Consider the following 24603-nt stretch of genomic DNA (forward strand, 5'->3'; position numbering starts at 1 on the left):
ATAATGGACAAACTGTGATTGGTACATCGTTATAGCCAGTGCTAGATATTCAATACCATAATAATCCCACTTCATTTTTCTGCTGTGACTAAAAAAATGTATGTGAGGTTATCTGAGTAGTAAACCTCAAAGCTTTGCTTTTAACAGTGCAGGTGCAGTATTATGAACGATCTGGGATAACACAGAAATACTCAACATCCACTATTCTCTTTATTTATTTTTTTGACCATCAACATAAATATTTTGATGTAACTTGTGTTTACACTTCCTTGTAAAGTCTTCAAGGTTTTCTCACTTTTCAATGTAAAGAATGGAGATTTAACCCAGTGTGAAAGTTTGCTCGTAAGTAGCAAGTGCATGAACTCTCATTGGATGAAAAAATTTGTTCTGCATCCAAATTAAAGGACATTTGCTGGTCATAAGTGACTCTAAGGTTTCTCACAGTGGTACTGGAGACAAAAGTAAAAGACTGAAAGTGTGATTAATAGACAGAGTGGGTTTACAGCCAGTACACCCTGTGATTTAATAGCTGATAGAACCACTTCTAGCAGCAATAATTTGAGGCAAGCATTTCTGTATGATTATATGAGTCTTGCATTACTATAGAGAAATGATTGTACTCGGTAACGGGTACAAGATGTTAGTGCTGATATTTGTGTTTGTTTTTTACTAACTGTGCTGCTGTAGATTATTGGCACACATTTACACTTTAGTCTCACCTGTTCAAAGGCTACTGGCTGACACCATTTATACACAAATCTTGATAAAAATCATTCGTGTAAATCAACCTTTTCTCTCCATCATAACAGCCAGCTCTCTCCACTTACCAGTAATACCCCCATATTTAATGTCTGTACTTTCACCTCCTCACTCCTGCCTTTCCTTCTCTCCTGCTGCCTCCTAACATATGTCCTCCCTGCTTTCCCTTTGTCTTTGCCCCACAGTTTCCACCAAGCACCCTGTTGCTCAACAGCACTGGAGGCAGTGGTTGACCAAATCATATTAAAAGACTGCTACCATTAATGAGATTTTAATTACATTTGATTGATGTTGTTTTCTTTCCACAAATAGAGTTTGCATAACAGGTGATGTCACTAGCAATTTCCAATATTTGCATTTGCGTTAATTTTGCCTTTAAGGCTTGTTCATCATGTAAAGAACAATATAACTGCTGTGCATTGAATTGAATTTAGGTAAACTGTCAGTAAACTCCACCAGAAGGGAAATTGCTGTTTTAAAAGACAAAATATGGTGGATTTTAGCACTTATCAGAATTTAATAACATTGGTTTAACTCTGATTTAACAAAACAAACAAAGAAATTATGAAGTATCTTAATGAAGGTGGTGCATTTAAGACTCCTATTTAATCTGAATCTTTTTATCTTCCTATTGTTTTAGTGTACACCGAGGGCCATGGGAGCATTGCAATTTCAAATTCCTGTGTATGACTGTACATATGGTCTTTGACAATAAAGCTAACTTCGAATTTGTTTTTGTTTTTTTTTACCTTCAGAAACATGGCCGACTCAAACAACATCACTTCAAACCAGACCTGTGTTATGATCGCTACATCAGTCAGCACTTTCTTTATACTGGTCTACAGCATTCTCTTTCTGGTAAGTTTCAAATCTTCATATTATGCTCTGTTAGAAATTGGTTTAAGGATTACACTGCATGTACCAAGGTAATGTTTCTTCCATTGTCTATGTCCTGCTTAGGTGGGTTTACTTCTCAATTGCTTCATCATGAAGTTTTACTTTCAACAGCAAGCATCTAGTAGCTTAATGGTCTACCTGAAGAACCTGACAGCTGCTGACTTCCTGCTCTGCCTCTTTCTACCGCTCCGTATCGTCCACTATGCCAGCAGCTCTGTTCCCATTCAGAGACTTTACAGCAGCTTTGGAGCTTCTGCCATCTTCCTCAACATGTATGCCAGCATCATATTCATGGGGTACATCGCTGTTAACAGGTAAGGAACCTAAACAGATTTCCGAATGCAATTGATGTCAATTTCAAAACTATATTAATGGGTCGACTACAAATCCTGCACTCCTGAATAAAGAATGCCGGTGACTTTTAGTCTCAATGACTTTTGTAGATTTAGCAGAACTATTACTGCTTAGTGAAGTACTGCTTTCTTTCTCTTCTTTCCTCAGGTATCTGAAGATTGTCCATCCTTCTAGGATTCACTTCCTCCAAACAATACAAGCAGCCCGCAAGATTTCCCTAATCACCTGGTTGATTCTGCTGGCTCCCACAGTTATCTACAACATCCTGCTTTTGATCACTCAGCCACTTGTATCTGCAGGTCCTGGTTGCTGCAGTGTCTTCTTTAGTGAATTAGGCAGTGTGCTCCACAAAACACTCCATGCTGGCTGTATTATCATCTTCCTGTTGGTCTTCATATCCCTGGTCGTCTTCTACTACAGCATCTCCCACAGGGTGTTGCAGGCACAGCAGAGGCAGCTGGCCTCCTCTGGCTGCGAGAAGCTCCTGAAGTCTCGCAGGAACATGTTGGTGCTGGTCAGCATCTTCTGTGTTTGTTTTGTTCCCCATCACCTGGTTCGACTTCCTTTTACTTTTCTATGCAGCAAGGGCTTTGTTGGTCAGGTGCTATACTACTTGAAGGAGGTGGCTAACTTAGTGTCAGTTTTTAACATCTGCCTGGACCCTGTTGTTTACTTTTTCCTCTGTAAGGCTTTTCGGGCCCAGTTGAGCCAGAAGACAGAATCGCTGAGAGCACAGGTCAATATTCAACAACCAAAGAAGGAGAATGAAAACACTGAGCAACAGCTTAGCATCCTCCAATCAACAGCAACGAGTCAAACCAGTGAGCTGTAAGGAAAAGTTCAACATTTTCCAAAACGTATGGATTTGCTTTTGTTTACGAGTCAGATGAGACCAATGAACCAGTGTCATGGATCATAAAGTCATAAAGTCCTCATGAACAACAAGAGTTTCTGCTCAGCTCAGAGAGGCTGAACACGACACAAACAGACACCTACAAAGACAGCATTAATGTTTATGTTTCTATCTTCTAGCTATTAGTACAATGGCTGTTTTAGCTAGAATAGATTATGCCAAAGTCCACACGTACAGTGGCTTGCAAAAGTATTTGCCCTCCCCTTGAACTTTCCCACATTTTGTCACATTACAGCCACAAACATGAATCAATTTTATTGGAATTCCAGGTGAAAGACCAATACAAAGTGGTGTACACGTGAGAAGTGGAACGAAAATCACGCATGATTCCAAACATTTTGTACAAATAAATAACTGCAAAGTGGGGTGTGCGTAATTATTCAGCCCCCTTTGGTCTGAGTGCAGTCAGTTGCCCATAGATATTGCCTGATGAGTGCTAATGACTAATTAGAGTGCACCTGTGTGTAATCTAATGTCAGTACAAATACAGCTGCTCTGTGACGGCCTCAGAGGTTGTCTAAGAGAATATTGGGAGCAACAACACCATGAAGTCCAAAGAACACACCAGACAGGTCAGGGATAAAGTTATTGAGAAATTTAAAGCAATGTTCAAGCCATCATTCAGAAATGGAAGGAGTATGGCACAACTGTAAACCTACCAAGACAAGGCCGTCCACCTAAACTCACAGGCCGAACAAGGAGAGCGCTGATCAGAAATGCAGCCAAGAGGCCCATGGTGACTCTGGACGAGTTGCAGAGATCTACAGCTCAGGTGGGGGAATCTGTCCATAGGACAACTATTAGTCGTGCACTGCACAAAGTTGGCCTCTATGGAAGAGTGGCAAGAAGAAAGCCATTGTTAACAGAAAACCATAAGAAGTCCCGTTTGCAGTTTGCCACAAGCCATGTGGGGGACACAGCAAACATGTGGAAGAAGGTGCTCTGGTCAGATGAGACCAAAATGGAACTTTTGGCCAAAATGCAAAACGCTATGTGTGGCGGAAAACTAACACTGCACATCACTCTGAACACACCATCCCCACTGTCAAATATGGTGGTGGCAGCATCATGCTCTGGGGTGCTTCTCTTCAGCAGGGACAGGGAAGCTGGTCAGAGTTGATGGGAAGATGGATGGAGCCAAATACAGGACAATCTTGGAAGAAAACCTCTTGGAGTCTGCAAAAGACTTGAGACTGGGGCGGAGGTTCACCTTCCAGCAGGACAACGACCCTAAACCTAAAGCCAGGGCAACAATGGAATGGTTTAAAACAAAACATATCCATGTGTTAGAATGGCCCAGTCAAAGTCCAGATCTAAATCCAATCGAGAATCTGTGGCAAGATCTGAAAACTGCTGTTCACAAACGCTGTCCATCTAATCTGACTGAGCTGGAGCTGTTTTACAAAGAGGAATGGGCAAAGATTTCAGTCTCTAGATGTGCAAAGCTGGTAGAGACATACCCTAAAAGACTGGCAGCTGTAACTGCAGCAAAAGGTGGTTCTAAAAGTATTGACTCAGGGGGCTGAATAATTACGCACACCCCACTTTGCAGTTATTTATTTGTAAAAAATGTTTGGAATCATGTATGATTTTCGTTCCACTTCTCACGTGTACACCACTTTGTATTGGTCTTTCATGTGGAATTCCAATAAAATTGATTCATGTTTGTGGCTGTAATGTGACAAAATGTGGACGAGTTCAAGGGGGCCGAATACTTTTGCAAGCCACTGTAAATGGGTGTTTTCATTTAAAAAAAAAAAAAAAGTCCTGTCCACATGTGCAGTATTGAAAAAATATCTCCGTCCACAAGTAAATGCAAAAATCGAAGTCAAACGCTGTTAAGAACATACCAAATCCTAACTGTGTAGAAATGTTGGCCAGAGGATGACGTCATTTAGCTGCTTCTAGCAACGTTTAGGACATCCAATAGCGATTTACCTTACTGAGGATTTGGCAACACTGTGCACAGCGTGATGTCAAAAATGGCGCAAACCTTTGACGTTGCGTGAGTAAATCTCCGTGTTCCTCGTCCATACCTACGCAGAAATTGAGTTTTCAAAAATCTCCACCATGGCAGCAGTTTTTAAAAATATCAGTTTTCAGTGACTCAAAACGCCATTTACATGTGGATGAAAGGCATAGAAAAAAGCTGTGTTTTCAAAAATACCCATGTACATGTGGATGCAGCCTAAACAGTTTTTCCTCAAATTCATGCAAAATATGCACTGTTGTAAAGTATTTTAGTATTTCTGAAAATCTGTTTTAAATTACTTTTAATTCATTTTATTCAGTTCAGTATTATTTCTATAGTGCCAAATCATAAGCTTGAAGGTGCTTTGTATTCCAGGGCAAAGGCCCAACAAAAATAGAGAAAAAACCCCAAGGCTAATTTACACCATTGAGGCCTGCTCTCATAAAGTGTCATAGGTTTTACTCTGTCTGTAAAGCTGGTTTTAAAGATTTTGGAGCACCATCTTTTGCCAGTGTAGTGTGACATCACCAGGTTGGTTGGTTGGTTGGTTGGGGCAAATATACTTCGCTAACATAAAGTAATGTAACTAATGACAGAACCAATAACTCATTGGAAAACAAGGACGCTGAAACTAAAAATGAGTCTGAGAGGTTTTTGTTCTGTCCCTGAGTGCAACAATGAGCTTTATGTTAATCAAGAAATCAAGAATAAGCCGTCTACTTTCACTGTCTGTTTCTTAAGCAGTCAGTGGTTCTTCATTGTTTGTCTATTGCATATCAGCCTTTTCTTTGCACATGATATAATTAGTTGCCTAACATAAACTAGTGTAAGTTTGTTAGCCACAACCAACCAACCAACCTGGTGACATCACATTCTGTACTGGCACTAGATGGTACTAAACATGTTTTAAAAAATTTAAGTTTTAACATGTATTTCTAAAATCCATCTTTACACACAGAGTTAAACAGATGATCATTTTTGCGAGTTAGCCTTTAAATGTGTAGTGTTCACTGATTTTATCTTTGTTTTTTTGTGAACAGTATTTCAGGGTTGATATGCTGATATCTCTGCTGACTCACGCCTTACATTCAGAGTGTGAGATGTTGTCACATTCTTTGAATATTATGGTCATGACCTTTGAATTGTTCCCCGCTTGGGCAGAACATGGTGGAAGTGGTGGGATAAAACAATTAAAAAAAAAAAAAAAAAAACTAAGTCAAATTGAGGCTCACTGAGAAAAGGAGTGGGGTTCTCTAATTATTTAACAAAGCTGAAACAGCATATTACCCCCAGTGAGTGTTTTGTGGTTTCTACTTTGTGGTTTCTAGCAGCAGCTCATCTTCCTGCATAAATACTGTGGGGGAAGGACTGAAATAAATGTCAGACAGTGAAGAAGACTTAAAGGTGCATGCTGTATCTCATTTCAGCCTTTGGTTTTACACTCAGATGTTTAGTTTATATGATCATTTTGACAATAGAAATAACAGCTGTTGGTTCAATAGAAGCAGACGACAGCACTGTGAGTTGCAACAGAAAAGCAACAGGAAGTGATACAACACGCCTTAATGCATACATTACAGCACCCAGTGAGTGAAGTGGAGTTGCACAATACTCTGTAGAAACTTAGAAAGGAAACAAATGATATAAACATTACTTCTGTAGTGATCAGTACCATTATCATCATCACCATCATTATCTGACACTTAGTGGTGATGGAGGCTGTATTTATTTTAACTGTGTAAGTGATAGCTAGCCAGTTTTACTTGGTTTTCAATTTTCCAACTGATGAGGGGAATGAGGAAGGCCTGCAATGTTATTATAGGTGTCAGTAAAATAATACATTTTGGCACACCTGAGAAATCTGCAAAGTGGCCACTCTGTGTGTGAGCTGCTCAAGCTGTTGCTGTTTATGCTTCAACAGTTCATTTATTTTGCCCAATTCCGGCTGCTGTTGTAGTAAGAGTGAAAGGGAGATGGCTACCATACAAGGCCTACTATAGGCCATGCACTGATGGAAAAGAGTAATGACATTCCCCAACAAGCCCCAGTCTCCTGCTTTGCCTTTAAGGAATCAAAGAAGGCTTGGTGAGCAGCAGAGAAATGGCAGGCATGCATATGCAATCATTCCTCCTCTATACACTCTGCTATATTAAGCGTGTCTTGTCACAGGAAATTCACAGTGTGTAGGCCATCACCAGCCATTTTGTGCCAAGAGCATGGATACAGGTCGATGGAGGATGAATAGGCAAAGGAAGGAAGGTGAAGTTCCCCCACCAGAACCTGCTAGAAGAGGATCCCTTACATCACAGGTGTCTAACTCCAGGCCTCGAGGGCCGATGTCCTGCAGGTTTTAGATGTGTCCTTGGTAATTTGGTCATTTGAATGGCTAAATTACCTCCTCAAAATGTCTCTAATATCGCGAGTACGTACTTGCGTTCTCGGTGAGTACGTACTCGCCGAGAACGCACGGGAGTACGGACTCGCGATATGTACAATTGGAACACCTGCGTACGTGATGATGTCACAGGTCCGGAGTTTCTACTGCCGTCCCCTCCTAATTTAACTGTGAGTAACATGTTAAGTGTAGGCTGTGTGCAGACAGGAAGAGGACCCAAAGTGCAGACTACGGAGACAGACGTGAACTCAAAACAGCTTTAATGCTGAACCCAAAAGTGTAACAAAACTAAGAATACAAAATACACTTACGTAGACAAAACACACAGCAAGTTAAGGGTAGATCGCGACAATGACAAACTGAAACACAGGGCTTAAATACATAGAGGAGCAATCAGGAATGGGCAACAGGAGGGAAACACAGCTGGGGCAAATCAGGACTAACGAGACAAGGAAAGCAAAACCAGATACACTAACATGAAACACGGACTTTCAAAGTAAAACAGGAAACATGACACAGAGACCTTGAACTAAACAAGGGGATACAGCCGACAGGGAGAGAGCAACTATAGAACACAGAGACATAAACCATAAGACAGAACTCTAAACCCAAAGACTAGAAATGATAAATAATACAATAAACTCAAAAGCCCTGGGTCAACGACCCAGGCATCCTAACAGTACCCTCCCCTGAAGGGCTGGCTCCCAGACAGCCCAAACCGAAACACCAAAACAAAAAAAAACCAAAAAAAAAAAAAAACCAACCCAACCAGGGTGGGCGGCGGGGGAACCAGACGGAGGGACCGAAACCAAAACACAGGGAACAAAGTCCAAAACAGAACAAAACAACAGCACGGAGGCCCAGGAACAGTCCAAAAGAAAAACAAAAGGGCCCACGAAAGGCGCAGAGGCCCAGGCAACAGCCTCGAAAAGGTTCAGGGGGCCGGCCCGGAGGCCGACGGCCCAAGAGTCCAGAAAAAAGTTCAGGAGGCCGGCCGTGCGAAAAGCAACGGCGGCGAGGCAAGCGAAGAAGGTCCGGAGGCCGGCCACGCAGAGGGCAGCGGCGGCGAGCCAGGCGAAGGAGGTCCGGAGGCCGATGGCCCAAGAGCCCAGAAAACAGGTCAGGGGGCCGGCCGGGCGGGAGGCACCGGCGGCGACGGAGCAGGTCAGGGGGCCGTCCACGACGGTGATGACAGTCCGCCATCAGCCTAGAAAGTGGCCGGACAGGACGAGGACGTGCAGGCTGAGCAGGGCGAGGACGTCCAATCAGAGGCCTGGAAGGAGGCCGGACAGGACGCGCAGGCCGGACAGGACGCGCAGGCCGGACAGGACGCGCAGGCCGGACAGGACGCGCAGGACCAGACGGCATGGAGACCTCAGGCACAGACGAAGCTAGATGGAGCGAGGCAGGACCAGGCGACACTGAAGGCGAAGATACGGAGGCCAGACCAGGCGAAACAGAGGCTGAAGCCGGACCAGACGAGGGTGAAGACTCGGAGGCTGGACCAGACGAGGGTGAGGCAGTGCCAGGTGTGGACGAGTCTGACGAGTCAAGGCCAGGCGAAGGCGGGGCAGAAGCCGGACCAGGCGAAGGCGGGGCAGAAGCCGGACCAGGCGAAGGCGGGGCAGAAGCCGGACCAGGCGAAGGCGGGGCAGAAGCCGGACCAGGCGAAGGCGGGGCAGAAGCCGGACCAGGCGAAGGTGGAGCCAGAGCTGGACCAGGCGGCGGCGAAGCAGAAGCCAGAGCTGGACCAAGCGAAGCTGTAGCCGAAGCCGGATCAGGCAAGGACGAAGCCGTAGCTGAAGCTGAAGCTGGACCAGGCGAGGACGAAGCCGTAGCTGAAGCTGAAGCTGGACCAGGCGAGGACGAAGCCGTAGCTGAAGCTGAAGCTGGACCAGGTGAGGACGAAGCCGTAGCTGAAGCTGGACCAGGTGAGGACGAAGCCGTAGCTGAAGCTGGACCAGGTGAGGACGAAGCCGTAGCTGAAGCTGGACCAGGTGAGGACGAAGCTGCAGGCGACGGCGTGGGAGCCGCAGGTGGTGGCACTGCAGGCAACGGCGTGGGAGCCGCAGGTGGTGGCGACGAAGGCTGGATGGGCCCCTCGGACCCTCCAGCGGAGACGAACAAAGACTGGTGCGGTTCTCCAGAACCCCCAGCGGGAACAGAAGGCTGGACGGGCCCCTCGGACCCTCCAACGGAGACAAACAAAGGCTGGTGCGGTTCTCCAGAACCCCCAGCGGGAACAGAAGGCTGGACGGGCCCCTCGGACCCTCCAGCGGAGGCAGAAGGCTGGACAGATGAGCGAACAGGTGAAAACATTATTGGCCGAAAAACACTAACCTTTGCTTGATCCATAAGCTCTGCAACGCCAAGTCCCAGTTCTTTAGCCAACTTAGTTATGGCAGGTGGTACTCTGTTGCCAGTTCTATTTGCCAGCTGAGGCACGGAAAAAGTCATAGGCTGAGAATCTGCCAGAGAAACAAAAGGAGTCCTAGACATAACAGCAGCCACAGGGGCTGGACGGAACACAAAACAATCACTTTCTCCCAAAACCGGGGTGTGCTCAGTCGTTCTGGGGTGGCAGTGGCGTGAACGCCGTTTACTCCGGGAAGGGGGAGCAGGCGAAACGGGCCGCGAAGCCTCCAGGTGACCGGGCTGCAAATCCTCCGGCTCACCACACAGGAGCAGTTCTCCAGAACCTCCAGCAGAAACACTGTCCTGCTGTGGCGAACGCAGCTGCTTAACAGCGAGCTCCGTCTGCTGCTGCTGCGTTGGTGTGGAGAGAGAGATAACCAGCTCACTGGCTCTGACGTGCTCCCTCCACACGGCTATGGTGTGGCCCAGATGAGTGTCCATGGAAAACTGATGAAGCTGGGGGTTGGTTGTAATCATTGCCTCGACCGCGCTCAGTCCCACAGCCATAGCCTGTAAGCTATCGGCCTGAGCAATGCGGTCCAGCAAATCGACCAACCTCGTCATCTCAGCCTCAAAGTCTGAGGTGGAACAGTCTGCGGGGTCCATGTTCTGGTCGCGATCTTCTGTTAAGTGTAGGCTGTGTGCAGACAGGAAGAGGACCCAAAGTGCAGACTACGGAGACAGACGTGAACTCAAAACAGCTTTAATGCTGAACCCAAAAGTGTAACAAAACTAAGAATACAAAATACACTTACGTAGACAAAACACACAGCAAGTTAAGGGTAGATCGCGACAATGACAAACTGAAACACAGGGCTTAAATACATAGAGGGAGCAATCAGGGAATGGGCAACAGGAGGGAAACACAGCTGGGGCAAATCAGGACTAACGAGACAAGGAAAGCAAAACCAGATACACTAACATGAAACACGGACTTTCAAAGTAAAACAGGAAACATGACACAGAGACGCGAACTAAACAAGGGGATACAGCCGACAGGGGAGAGAGCAACTATAGAACACAGAGACATAAACCATAAGACAGAACTCTAAGAAACCCAAAGACTAGAAATGATAAATAATACAATAAACTCAAAAGCCCTGGGTCAACGACCCAGGCATCCTAACATAACATGTTATGAAGCTTAACTTTAATCACAGCCAAACCAGTTTACTCAGGAACAAATAAAACACTGAAATAAACCAAACATTAACATTTAGAAGTGATCTAAGTGACTTATATATCATTTTTAACCTCAGTAGTAAAAATAGTGTACATGTACATACGTGTACATACCTTAATAAAAACAAGTTAGAACGCTTTTATTTCTATTCTAGTGGACACTCAATACTATAGACAGCTGCTGGAGTTTCTTTAACCTGAGTAGTGAGAAGACCGCGAGCGGGGGGTTGAGTTTTGGACGAAATGCATTCTGGGATATTTAGCTGTACCAAGTCCATACCGATGCATGCTCGATAAAACGGGCGGAGCGAGAACACATCCGGGACTTTTTCACGTTCTCGGCTTGATGCGTACTTCGAATTGGAACAGTACTTGGTCTCCGACTGATGACGTATCACGAGTACACGAGAACGCAAGTACGCACAAGTACGCATATTGAGAAACGCCCTAAGTTCTCCAGAGGCCTGGTAATGAACTAATCATTCAATTCAGGTGTGTTGACCCAGGGTGATATCTAAAACCTGCAGGACACCGGCTCTAGAGGCCTGGAGTTTGACACCACTGCCTTACATGAAGTTCTCTAAACCCTCTTCAATTTTTCTTAACCAAAAGGGTCTAAGACTGGCCACTGGAACAGACCAGTCTAGAAGCAAAAGAGAAAGTGATTAATTAAATTACTTTCAGCAGCATTAATCAATAAACTAAATTACACTATATACAATAACAGACGATACAATATTGCAAACCTCACCAGATGAACCACCTGCGAGTCGCAAGAGTGTCATCTTTACGGATTAAATGGGGCAAACCAAAGAAAAATTAAAGAAATAGAAACATTAAGAGTACGTTTCAGATGAAATACCTGTATCCACTACCTCTGCGTTTTCTTCAGTCAAGTCAGTCAGACATAACACAAATGAGTTATTAAACAAACATCAAGTCAAACAAAGTCAGTGATTCAGCAGGTAAGAGAATATGAAGCAGCATAAGGTGGTCCCATGCTTAAAACCATGACGAATGATATTATGCCAGCAAAGGCAACAGGCAAAACAAGCATAATGACCCTGCTGTTCAGACAATAGATACTGAATCTATTGTCTGAACAGCAGGATCATTATGCTTGTTTTGCCTGTTTTGCCTGCTTGAATGGAGGAGCTACAGTTTATTGCACTCATTGACTACACAACCAGATCCAAAAGCAATCATGTGCTAGAGGGGGAGATGACAATGCTGGCCACAATGTCAGAGCCAAAGCCATGCCAAAGAGGCAGAGAACTAGAAAAGCAGGTACAACAGTCTACCAGGACACAGGCCGCCTGCTTCTAATGTTCATGTGTCAGAGCTAGAAGAAGCAGGAGCACAGGCAACAATGTAGCACTGCTGACACCCTCTACGGGCAGGATAAAAGGACGCCAAGATTTAAAGTCTATACTAATGGTTGCCTTAAACACAAGTGAAAACACATCAAATCACACTAACCGCTCATACCCAACAAGAATGCCAAAGTCATGAAGACACAAAGGAGTGAGTGAATGAGCACTGAAAACTAGCCAGTTATAGCTATGTGTATAGCACCAGTGCAACAGGGAGAAGTAGAGAAAGTGTAGAAGAAAGTGAAACTGACCTGATCAGCAGAGATGCTGATGCTGTGTGTGGCAGTGTGTTTGTATTGAGTTCAGCCTCGCATTGACCTTTGAGCTCAGCAGAAACTTTGCTGTTCTGGAAGCCCTGGTGTAATGGCCCTGGCAGTATTTTGGTCATAAATCCTATATATATGAATTATGACCACTAAATCCATATGTCTGGACTGTAGTTTGCATGTGTGTTCTGTACCTTTAAGAGTCCTTTTTCTGATTGAGTGGGCTGTTTGGGGTTGGCTTAGACATGGTATCTGCTGATTGGCCCCCACTGCCAACTTAGCCACCTCAAAAACTGCAGCAGTCATCACGCTGGCAGCAGCAGCAGCAGGCCTGTCTTCGACCGCCAAATTCCTAGTTTTTTTTCTTGTGCGTGTGTTCTGACACACGTTTATATATAGTATTGGAAAATAGCTCTGCTTAGTGTTCAGGTAGCACTTCTTTGGAATAGGTTTTTTGTTTGTTATTTTAAACTTGGTTCACCCTGGAGGTTTTGGTTCAGTTTTGGTACATTCGCAGTAGCAATAAACTGCACCTTTATCTGTGAATTGGCTACTAGGTGTCTGGCTTTGGGAACCAGGGCGGGGAAACACTTTTTTTAATGAGGCGTAACACTTGGGATCCATGACACTGGTTTCACTGATTTCATCTGCGGTGAGAACACAAAACCTCAATAGCCTAAAGGTACTGTCCTAAGCTACCAGCTAAGGCCACCAGCAAAAAACTTAACTAGAGAAAAATCTGTGGTACACTCTGTGGTTATAGTGTCTGACTATCACCTGCTAAACTATTTCTTTTGAAGATTGGCCTGTTGCTTCATCTCTAGTGTAGTTGTTGTCACTTTCATCTTCACCAAAGCAGGTGAAATGAATTCACAACGTACTTGGAGAGACTGATACCCTTGATGTTTAACTGACTTTGTGTTGCACTGTGATACACATACTGATGATAAGTGTATAAACAGAACTTTGTCTTAAATCATCATTTAAAAACTGCGTTTTATATCTATTCGAGTTATCTGTGTCAAATATTAAAATTGTGTTGATGATCCGAAACACTTAAGTGTGAAAATATGTAAAATAAAATTTAAAAAGACCTTACAAAGGAGGCGCATAATGATTCCCAGCACTGTATACGGCCTGTTTATCACAACTAATCAAAGATGAAGTGTCAGCTTTCTGTGCAGCAATTTCAGTGGTTTCAAACAGGAAACACGTCAGAGATCAGGGTAGAGCTGCAGTTACTGTCTGTTTTCTGATTTACAATGATACCATTAAACCACGAAGACATATTGACTGAAGTAGCGTTTTGTGCTCACAGAAAACTGCAGAGGGATACATCAAATACAGGTGAGTCCAGCTGGTTTCTCAGACTCACATTTTTTTGTACTTCCGCTGATTTAAAAAGAACTGAAAATGATTACCTTTAACATGTGGAGCAAAAACAGTCAATGATCAGCACCCACAACTAACATCCGTGTTCAAGAGACCAATCTGATCTCATGATTCTAAATTTGACTAAGGCCCGGGGCCAAAACTACCAATAGTTAACCACGATCCAGATCTGGACTCAGATTTTTAGAATTTTAAGGGCCATTTCTATTTAACTCTGCACAGCTTTTCTGATATTTATGGTAGGATTATTTTTAATCTATGCAGCCTATTTTGTTTGTCTTTATGGAAGTCAATGCACATACACAGGAAACTCACAAATTAGTCGTGTGCATTGTAACTGATACCGCATGATGTTACTCAGCAATTAAATAACTTATTCAGAGCATGGGTGAAAACACAACTCTGCAAGGAGATGAGATGCAGAAATTCAGGTCAAAGCTCAAGTAGTAAGTCAGGGAAATAATGAGAAATAAGGGTTAAAGATGAGAATGTTTCAATGTGAAATAGAGTAAAGAAGGATGCCATGCAGTAATTAACACTGTCATCTCAATGCAAGAAGGTCCTGGGTTCGAATCAAATCTGGGGCCTTTTTTTGTCCAGTTTCCTGGTGTTTGTGTGGGTTCTCTCTGGTTACTCTGGCTTCCTACCATAGTCTAAAGATTGGGGTTAGATTAACCACTGATTCTAAATTGACCGTGAGAGTAAATGGTTGTAAATTTACCACCTTGGCCTTCTTTGTTGTAGTAGACCTCAGTCTCTATCGATCTTGTGCTTAAGGCTCATTCCTGAGCTGGCATGTGCTTTCTTTCAGTCCAGCTTTCTCCAGCCATTAGTAAGATTTCTCAGTGTAAGTCACGTCTTTTGTCTGCTGGCAGTACATGCCATGCAAAGGCCTGTCTTTCCATGACGATGTTTCTTCTTGCTCCTCTTCTTTCTTGAGTTTCTGCTGCCTGAGACATTCACTAGGCACATGGTCAGTAGTGGCCATCTTCCTAATATACCAAGCATCTGTTGTTTCATCCAATTTTAGTCATGCATATAGCAACAAATCACAAAAACAGTTTCCTTAGCTTTATATCTTAAGGTACAATTATACAGAGAAACCACCAATAATCGTGTGCCCCCTTTGAGTAAGCACTTTAGTGACAGTTGGAAGGAAAAACTCCCTTTTTACAGGACTTCCTTTTAACTCAGCAGAATGATTCAGTAGCTTTTAGAATCACTTTTAGCAATAATGTGAAGTAATGGTTTTCTGCGCGTCTTTGTCAGGCTCTCACGTCGTTGTAGAGCACCATTGGCCCTCTTTACATGCATCATTGAGGTTTGCCATCTCTCAATCATTCTGTTGTTGATTTACTGCTGTGCTTTGGATCTTTGTCCTATTGACGGTCTCACATTTGACTCCACTGTATAATACTTTGGTGCCCGTGGCTGCAAATCAAACCCTAATCATCACCCCTCCACCACTGTTCTAATAGTTAATGATACCTTTCGCTGAAATGCTGGGAATGCCAAACATGATGCTGTACATTAGGGCCAAATATCTGCACTTCTGGCTGCTCTGTACAGAAGTGTGTTTAGAAGTAACTTTCCAAACCTAAGCCATGTTTCCATATTCTTTGTGAGGAGAAGAGGCTTTCTCCTGGCAGCACTTTCAAACAAACCATAGTTGTTCAGTCTTCTTTAGATTGTTTGTCACGAACTTTCACATTTATCATGTTCACAGTGGCCTGTGGAGTCTGAGATATACCTCTTGGGATTTTTTCATAGTTTTTCTGAGCATTGCACCATCTGACCTTAGGGTGAACTTACTTAGCTTGACCATCATCACAAAAGTTCCGCATTTATAGCGATGGTCAAACTTGCTGATCAAATCTACTCATGTACCTTGATAAGCACTGCCTAATTGCTGCATACCTACTGATTTCCACTGAAATCATTGAGGGTGTACTTTTTTCCCTCACAAATGCACAGAGTCCGGTAAAATCTGTATTTCATATGACAGTGTTTCCACTTTTTACGCGCAGGATTGTTACACTTAATAAAAAATTATTAAGGAGAGAGTTGATTCAGCTTGAGTGATGTATATTATATTCTTTTCATCACCAGTAATTTCTGTACTTCCATTTAAAGGTCTCAATTTTGATTTCAAGTTTGTAAGACTGTGGAATTGAAAGCAAATTCCATATTTGGAGAAGCCTTAAAAGCCGTTTTTGTGAAATGAATTGAATTTACTCTCAGTAACCTCCACCAGAAAAGGACATATTCAAAAATATGTTTCATAAAGAAATATGTAGTAGATCTCAACGCAAAATTGGTTTCACTTTGAGTTAACACATCAAATGAAGACACCATGAAGATAATTTCAAACATTAAAATAGCAATTATACATAATTTGTTGCAAAGTGATGTATATGTGAGGTGGATTTTTGTTTCCGCTCCAGAAACATCACTGACCAAAATACCATGACTTCACCTTCTAATGAGACCTGTGAGGTTAAGGATATTTCAGCCAAACCTTTCTTTATACTGGTCCACAGTTTGGTCTTTCTGGTAAGTTTCAAATCATCAAATTGTGCTCTGTCAGAAATTGGTTTGAGGTTCCCAATGCATGTACCAAAGTCCTGTTCTCTCCATCCTTTCTGTGTTTCTTTAGGTAGGTTTACCTCTCAATGGCTTCATCATGAAGTTCTACTGTTGTCGAGGTCGAAAGCAGGCGTCCAGCAGCCTGAAAGTCTTCCTGAAGAACCTGACAGCTGCTGACTTCCTATTCTGCCTCTGTCTGCCACTCCGCATCACTTACTATGCCAGAAGCTCTGGAATAATCCCAAGTCTCTACTGCAGCTTTGGAGCTTCTGCCTTTTTCCTCAACATGTATGCCAGCATCATATTTATGGGGTACATCGCTGCCAACAGGTAAAAAAAAAAAAAAACCTTTACAGTGTTGTTAAGTACAAATCCTGCACTCCTAATTAAAGCATGAATGCATTTTTTTTAACTTAATGATTTTGGCAGCACTGTGGCTGATCAGTGAATTTGTCTACTGCCTGCTTTTTCTTCTCTCTTCAGGTATCTGAAGATCGTCCATCCTTCAGGAATTCGTGTCCTGCAGACAGTACGAACTGCCCACATCATCTCCGCGGTCACCTGGGTTTTTCTCCTGGCTACAGCAATTTCTTACAGCAGTCTGTATTTGATGACTCAGGAATCTCTGACCTCTAACTCCAGCCGCTGTGATCCCCTCTTTAGTGAATCAGTCAAGTCGTTCTTTACAATCATCCAGGTTCTGTCTGCCATCATCTTCCTGGTGGTCTTCATATCCCTGGTCTTCTTCTACTACAGCACCTCCCGCAGGGTGCTGCAGGCACAGCAGAGTCAGCTGGCCTCCTCTGAGAAGCTCTTGAAGTCTCGTAGAAACATGTTGCTGCTGGTCAGCATCTTCTGTGTTTGCTTTGTCCCCTATCACCTGGCTCGACTTCCCTTTACTTTTCTGTGGAGAAACTGCACAGTAGGTCCAGTGTTGTACTACCTGAAGGAAGTGTCCACCATGGTGTCAGTTTTCAACATCTGCCTGGACCCTGTTGTTTACTTTTACCTCTGTAAGGCTTTTCGGGCCAAGGTGAGAAAGTTGTCCAGGAGAGCCAACATTCAACAAGCAAGTGAGGAGAGTGAGAGCAGCAAGGAGCAGTTTGGCATCGTTACATCAACGTCTCAAACCAATGAACTGTAAGGAAAACTTCCATATTTTATTTACAGCCTTGTTTTGTGTGTGTGTGTGTGTGTGTGTGTGTGTGTGTGTGTTTGTGTATGTGTGTGTGTGTGTGTGTGTGTTTTTCTTTCTCTTTTTATTGTCACATGAGTTCTGTGAAACCATGCTTATCCACCCCAAATCTTTACAAATAAAATAGTTTCTGCTGAGCTTATTTAAACATATCAAGAAGAAATTTTTACCTTTCTGCAGTATTTTTTTTTAATTATTTTATCCATAACAAAAATTAAAGCATAGATAAGTTTTGCTTAAAAAAAAATCTCAGATTTTTTTTCTATTTTGCTGTTTTCCAGAAATGTCTCATTTCATTTTGATGTGTATTGTAGGAAATACACTGAATAAAGCGAAAATGTTTTGAGGTTGGTGTGTGCACATCATCATGATTTATATTCGTGAGCACATTCAGTCACATCATGATTCAAATATACTTGATTAAAAACAGCATTGTTGTACTGACTTCTTTTTTAACTCATGAATCAGTTGTTCCACACCGTTTTAGTCAAAAGGATCTATATGCATCTATAGGGTCATATAGCTGTAATTCATAACAGAAGTTATCTCAAGGCATTTTAACTAGTAATGCTTTGGATTTGGCAATCTCACAGTCTAAGAAGGCTAACCTGCCAGTTTCCATATCCTCCCTGGTGAATTTGATGTGTCGGTCCACCGAGTTAATGTGATCCGTGAATTGTGGTACGTCCTGAGATTTGATTTTCACCCAGGTGTCATCCACATACCTGAAACAATGACTTGGTGGTGTTCCAGGGTAGGATAGCAAAGCCCTCTTTACCACTTCTTCCATGTACAAATTGGCCACGATGGGTGAAACTGGGGAACTCAATGCACACCCATGTTCCTGCCTGTAGACCCTTGTATGTGAAGTAGGTGGAATTAAGACACAGTTCCAAAAGCAAACACACTTCTGAGAGTGGTCCTGTTCTAACTGTTCTGGTCCTGTACTAAGTAATGTGAGTGCCTTCCTCTCCTCCATGGTGATGGTGGATGCTGGGGGCTTTGCATTCCTGAGACAGGCAGAAACTTCGTCCGTAGTTGCTCTGCTTCCACTTCTGCAATATTGTTGTTTCAAACTCCTGTTTCTGTGGCTGTGATCAGTTCCACTAGCGGGATTTGTCTCTGCGTTACAGCAAAACTCAATCCTTTTTTTCCTGTTCTGCAGCTCAAGAATGTTTTTGGACCCTAACATGCGAGACTTTGATAAGGTCAGAGATATTTAAGTTGTAAACTTTGTGTTTTCTTTAGTTTTCACGGTGTTTGAAGAAAATAAGAGAGAGAAATAAACTTCAGAAGACATCAGTATGTGTGGCCATTGTTTGTTGGACCCTGTAGTTACAATACTGGTTAACTTCAACATATTTACTTTATTTTATTTACATTCAACATGTCAGTATTGAGCATAACTAACTGTCAGTAAAATCACAAATAAGTTATGGTAACTGGTATATATTCATGTTTAACATGGGTTATATTTTGATCGGTGATTATCCGACTACACCACTACTTCTTTTGGGGTTTATTTTTGATTACGAATAAATTATTTGTAGGAAATAGAGAAAAGTTCTGTTTTAGCACTCTTATCGTTTTTACTCACATGAGGCGAGATATGTCCTTTAACCACTTAGCTGTAGATGTAGACAATAGTTCAAGTTTATGTAATAATTTAAGTGATTCACTAACAATGACATAAGTGTTCCAGTAGGAGGCAGTAATACACTAAACTGCACCTGTTGTGTTGAAAAGAAGGTGAAAGAGACTCAGAATCTTGTCAGAAGTATTGTGAGGGAGTTGAGAGAAGAGGGTTATATTTCCAAGTCTCAGGAAAAATATTTGTCTGCTCCGATTTTTCCTCATCCTCGCCGATTTTATCTTTCACCTAAGATTCATAAATCTCCAGAAACCTTGTCTGTTCCATTTTACATCTCTATTGTTAGTGATTGTGACTCTGAATAATTCAGGATTACAGCATATATAGAGTCTTTTCAAAATTCCTTGTCTCATCCCTTTAATGCACGCTAGTTATGTGAAAGATACATATGACTTTATTGACAAATTGAAAGATGCATGTGAATGATACATGTTGGGCTTATTGGCAGCAGTGTTGGTCAAGTTACTTGAAAAAAGTAATCCCGTTACTTTACTGATTACTTATTTTCAAAAGTAATTAATTACTTAGTTACTTTTTTAAAACACGATTTACAACCTGAATAGGTGATAAAGCGATAGATCTTTCAGCCCAATTCTACTTTTTCTGCATAATCCATCATACAAAAATGTAATCAAATGGAAACGTCTCTTTTTAAAACTTTAAACTTTAAATCTTTTAACTTTATGCATCAAGCAAAAACTTAATTATATGTAACATTCTCTGACTGGAAGAAATTTGTTTAACATTTAAACCTATTTTCTGCACATTCCAGCGTATAGAATAAAATATTTTTTTGTGTTTACACTCACTCTTTCAAATAGATGCAAGTAAAACACAGCAGAAAATAAATAAAATCAAAGACTCAGCGGTGCTGTTGCTCTATTTTCACCTGTAAAGCAGGACTGGGGTAGGCGGAGGTTTACCTTGGTGCAGGTGTGCCGCAGCGGTCAGTGGAAGAATCCACGAGTTTCTCTGTGAATTTCACATTACGTCGTAGCGCACTCGGTGCTTGCTTGGAAGTTTAGGGGTTTTTTTTATGGAGGACCACAAGAGCCACGCGCATCGAAATAAAAAATTCTGTGCTTAATTAATGAATTGTAGAATAAAATCTGCATTTGTAAATTCATTTTTGAATTCCAATTTAATAAACTTATTTTTAAAATGCTTTTTAAGTCTTCATTTCAAAAAACATTTTCGAATTCCACTTTAATAAACTGCATTTAAAAAACCTTTTTCGAATTGCACTTTAATAAACTTCATTTCAAAAAACCTTTTTCGAATTGCACTTTAATAAACTGCATTTCAAAATCCATTTCCCTTTCCTGTTCGCTCAGGGATTAACATGTGGATTAGCAGTTGGATTAACAACTTCATTTTAAAAATCCTGCAGCTATTCAGATTAGCCACACCTTGGGATGTAAGGAGCTCTCTGATTGGTTGGACAGACACAGGCTGTCTGCCAGCCTGGATTTTTCTAGCTCATAGCTTCGCCCTGCTAAGAAGCGTGTGTGCTTGTACAAAGGCCGTTCAGCGTCGGGATTTACACTCGGCTCGACACGGATATGTGAAGAATGAAGGGACCCTGCAGCGAAACGGAGAGCCAACCTCTGACTGAGTGCCCGTTTACTCAGTCTGACCACCTGTTGAAGGTAACGTGCTAACGTGGCTAACGCTAGCATCACGTAGCCCCGTTATTTTAAGGTCATCTTAGCCTATGAAAATTTTACGTCGTAGCTGTACGAGCTAGCTACGTGTTTTGTAAGCTGCTGTGCTCTTCACAAATAAAGCTGGAAGCAGCTCAGACTGTTAGAACCAGCACTGAGCCCTGTTACATTTATATGGTGTTAGAGCAATGGCTGCAACCTACAGCCTTTAAACTAGCGATTAAAATGCTGACAGTAAACTCGTCAGTCCAGATGTTACCACATTACTTTGTGATACTTACAGTTAAAATAACAGCTGTCAGTTCTCTCATTCCTTATATCAAGACTGGAGATCACACTACTGATTTCAGTTCATTTAATATGTGAGTGCACAGATTCATTCTCGACTGGACATAAATGATGATCAAAGGTTGTATATATGATGAATTCATCAAATCCCAGCCTCTAACACAGTGCGCTGAATCTTAGCTTTGAATGTCCAGTATATTCTAATCAGTGCAATGTAAGCATTCACTGAACCTACTGTAGCTACACCTGTGTGGCAAATGTGTGGTAAAGACACAGATAATGAAATTTAATTATTAATACAATATACATCATGAGAAACAAAAGCTGAAATTGATTCAGTTTAGTACTTTTCTCTGTATGCTCTGTGATTATAAATGCCTTAAATTCTGTGATATATACTGTAAATGATTTTCACAGAGGTCTTAAAGTACTTAAATCACTGCTGATAGTCTGGTTGTTTATATTTTCACGTTTTTGTGTCTGTAAGGCTGTTTGATGACGATTTGGACTCCTCTGGGAGATGAGGACACACCTACATCTGTTCCATACTGCAGCCATTGATGGTGTTACGGCTCTGAGGCAGCTTTGGGCCATCAGATGCACACACTGGAAAACCAGCACCTGGACTTCATGCAGGAAAGACGGCCTAACTAATTACCGTTTTTGCAATAGCAATCCCTTACCTTACTCGTTACTTGACAAAAGTAATCGCGTTACTGCCCATCTCTGATTGGCAGTGGATAAAATATTTAAATAAAATATGAATTTTAAACGTTCTGATGATAAAATTTTAAAATTATTAAAATGAACTTTGACTAGAAATGATTTTCAATTTGAGGATTCCTTTTTTCTCCAAATCTCAGGTTGTGCGCTACGTGGATATTTATACGGCCCACTGGGAAACAACAATTTTAGAAAATTGCAATAAATTACCACTAATTTATTTTACGGTATTTGGACAATGTTTTTGGTATTTGGACACATGGATTAAAATATTTCAAAATCTTTTTGCATACATTGAGCAATCACCACCCCTTAATAAAGTTAAAATTTCAACTAGATCAATTCATAGTTAATTTTTTAGACACAGTCGTTTTCTTTAGAAAACAATAATAATCAAAGTAAACAACTATGTAATAAGGTTTATTACGCACACACAAAGAGATGATGTTCATTTGGTATAACTGAGCTGCTCTCACACCTTTGATTTTAATAAACACACTGAATAACTGAACATTGTGGAGTCAATAGTAATGATACTCTTCACACATAATATGTCAAATGAAATGGGCCAAAGGTCAAAATAATGATGATGATGATACTTTCCACACAAAAAAACTGAAGTAGGCCAAAGGTCAAAGTGGATGTAGTCATAAAACAGTCAGCAGTGTGTTAGATATAACTGGAGGACTTTGGCTGAGATTCTGTGGCTAGGATTTCATTGGGGATCGGGGTTTCTATCAAATCACTTTGAGCATCTGTGTGGTGATAGCGTGTTCACAGCTGAAAATGACACAGTAGGGTCTAAATCTTCTGGCAGTGGTTGGACAGCATGAAGGAAAATGGTGGAGCAACTTTATTTGTAAAGAGTTGCTTTGTTGGTGCTGTGAACAGACATTTTATTTCCTGCTTTGAACTGTTTGTTTTGATGACACTTTAAAATAGATGGATTTGTTCTTCATTCAATTATTGGCAGGAGGAATATTTGGAAGTGGCAGAATCTTTTTGTTTTTAGCAAATATTTATGTCCTCGTTCACAAATGAAAGACATAAAGACGTCAATCTTTTTGTGTGTTTATCTGAGTGTTGAGAATGAGACTGTCAGCAGGGTGAAAAGAAGTGAAAATGAGACTGATTTTCTCCTCAGACATTGAATTAAAGCACACAGGAAGTGATTGTGAATGCAGGTTCATGTTGTATCATCATGTGAAGTTTACAGGATTCAGACTGGAAATGTGATTTCTCTTTAAGGCTCTGTCAGGAGATTTATTCTAAAACACTTCTTCAGTTGAGAATCAGAGAGGAGAAACACACACTGCAGTTAGTTACTTGCAAGCAAGGGCAGCCACAGAACTCGCACAGAAGTGCGGGCTCTGAGACTCGCCCCGTGCCACTGCCCTGTTCTTTATTTATACATCAGTGGGTGTTTGTTCTTTACATTGGAATGTGGATGTTTAGGTGTGTGTATGTGTGTGTATGTGAACCCATAAAATGACTTCCTAAACCTGCTGGCCTGGAAGTCCAGCAGTTCATCTAAACAAAATGCACTTAGAGTAAAACAGATATAGATACGTTTATCCTATCATAAAACAATAAAAGAAGGTACGACCTCTCCCATGCTCCTAGGATGTGGGTGTGAAAACCAGAACACTCTGGAACCACACAAGCTTCCTAGGATGAGACATTCTTTCAGGATACTATCAACTACATACTTCTAAACACAAATGATTACATGCAGCATTCTATTATAAGTAAACCTATATAATTAAAAGATAATACTGACATTATATTTGACATTCTATTAACAGGCTCTAAAGACTGCGCTTTGCCCCTTTAAATACCTTCCCCTCCTTTATTTGTCCTGACAGCAAGCGCTCTAAATCCACACACACACTTTCGGTTCTTCTGCTGTAAATGAAGGAAAAACGAGCTGACGAAACAAGCTCCATCATTACAAACTTCCTGCTGATGTTTCCATGTGAAGCAGTTGGAGTCGTTCCTCCGGCTGGACGACACGCTCCACTTTGATACAAAATAAAGCTCAGATATTTTTCTCTACACTAGTTTGTCTCATGACTTTGAATCCCCCTGAAGATACTGACAGTGAAGCACGTACATAATACTGCAGCCTTTCAACTCTTATTTAGTTCTATTAATACACTGAAATCTCATTTGTGTCATGAAGAAAGTCTTTAATCAAACAGAATTCAAATATCAGAAACATTTCATACACTGAAAAAAATGCAATAGGGTGGTTGTTGAATTTGCATAAAATTACTTCATATATCCAGCATGACTAATTTAAATTTCACGTCTAAACATATTTTTGTCTTTTAATTTTCACATATTCTTTAAGAATATTCATTCTTTTAGAACAAATCATGTTGAAAAGAAACAAGTTAGTCGTGTTTTATCCTCAAGCTCCGCCCCCTGGAAAGGAAAAATCGGCTGAACCATTACGGCAAGGCTGGGATGGTCCATTTGGTAAAGTAAATCCGTTGGGCATCTTTCTTCGCCTTTAGACAATAATTCTGATGGCAAAAGAACCAAACGGGACAAGTTAAAAAAAAAAAAAAAAAAA

General features: G+C 41.7%; 1 protein-coding gene across 1 annotated transcript; it reads left to right on the forward strand.

The window, feature by feature from the left end:
- The first annotated feature begins 13741 nt into the window (after positions 1-13741).
- LOC116318366 (P2Y purinoceptor 14-like) lies at positions 13742-18922 on the forward strand. The gene is made up of 5 exons (XM_031737354.2): positions 13742-13873; positions 16363-16471; positions 16575-16834; positions 16988-17644; positions 18865-18922. Exons 2-5 carry the CDS (start codon positions 16385-16387, stop codon positions 18920-18922), a joined length of 1062 nt encoding a protein of 353 aa, XP_031593214.2. The 5' UTR covers positions 13742-13873; positions 16363-16384.
- Positions 18923-24603: the final 5681 nt, after the last annotated feature.

Source organism: Oreochromis aureus, linkage group 3 (assembly GCF_013358895.1).
Source record: "Oreochromis aureus strain Israel breed Guangdong linkage group 3, ZZ_aureus, whole genome shotgun sequence".
Classification (NCBI taxonomy): domain Eukaryota; kingdom Metazoa; phylum Chordata; class Actinopteri; order Cichliformes; family Cichlidae; genus Oreochromis; species Oreochromis aureus.

Bases quoted from the DNA above. Each gene is read 5' to 3' on its own strand.
- LOC116318366 (XM_031737354.2), top strand. From the start codon at position 16,385: ATGACTTCACCTTCTAATGAGACCTGTGAGGTTAAGGATATTTCAGCC. The intron at 16,472-16,574 runs GTAAGTTTCAAA...GTGTTTCTTTAG, and splicing joins TCCACAGTTTGGTCTTTCTG to GTAGGTTTACCTCTCAATGG. The intron at 17,645-18,864 runs GTAAGGAAAACT...CCTGTTCTGCAG, and splicing joins ACGTCTCAAACCAATGAACT to CTCAAGAATGTTTTTGGACC.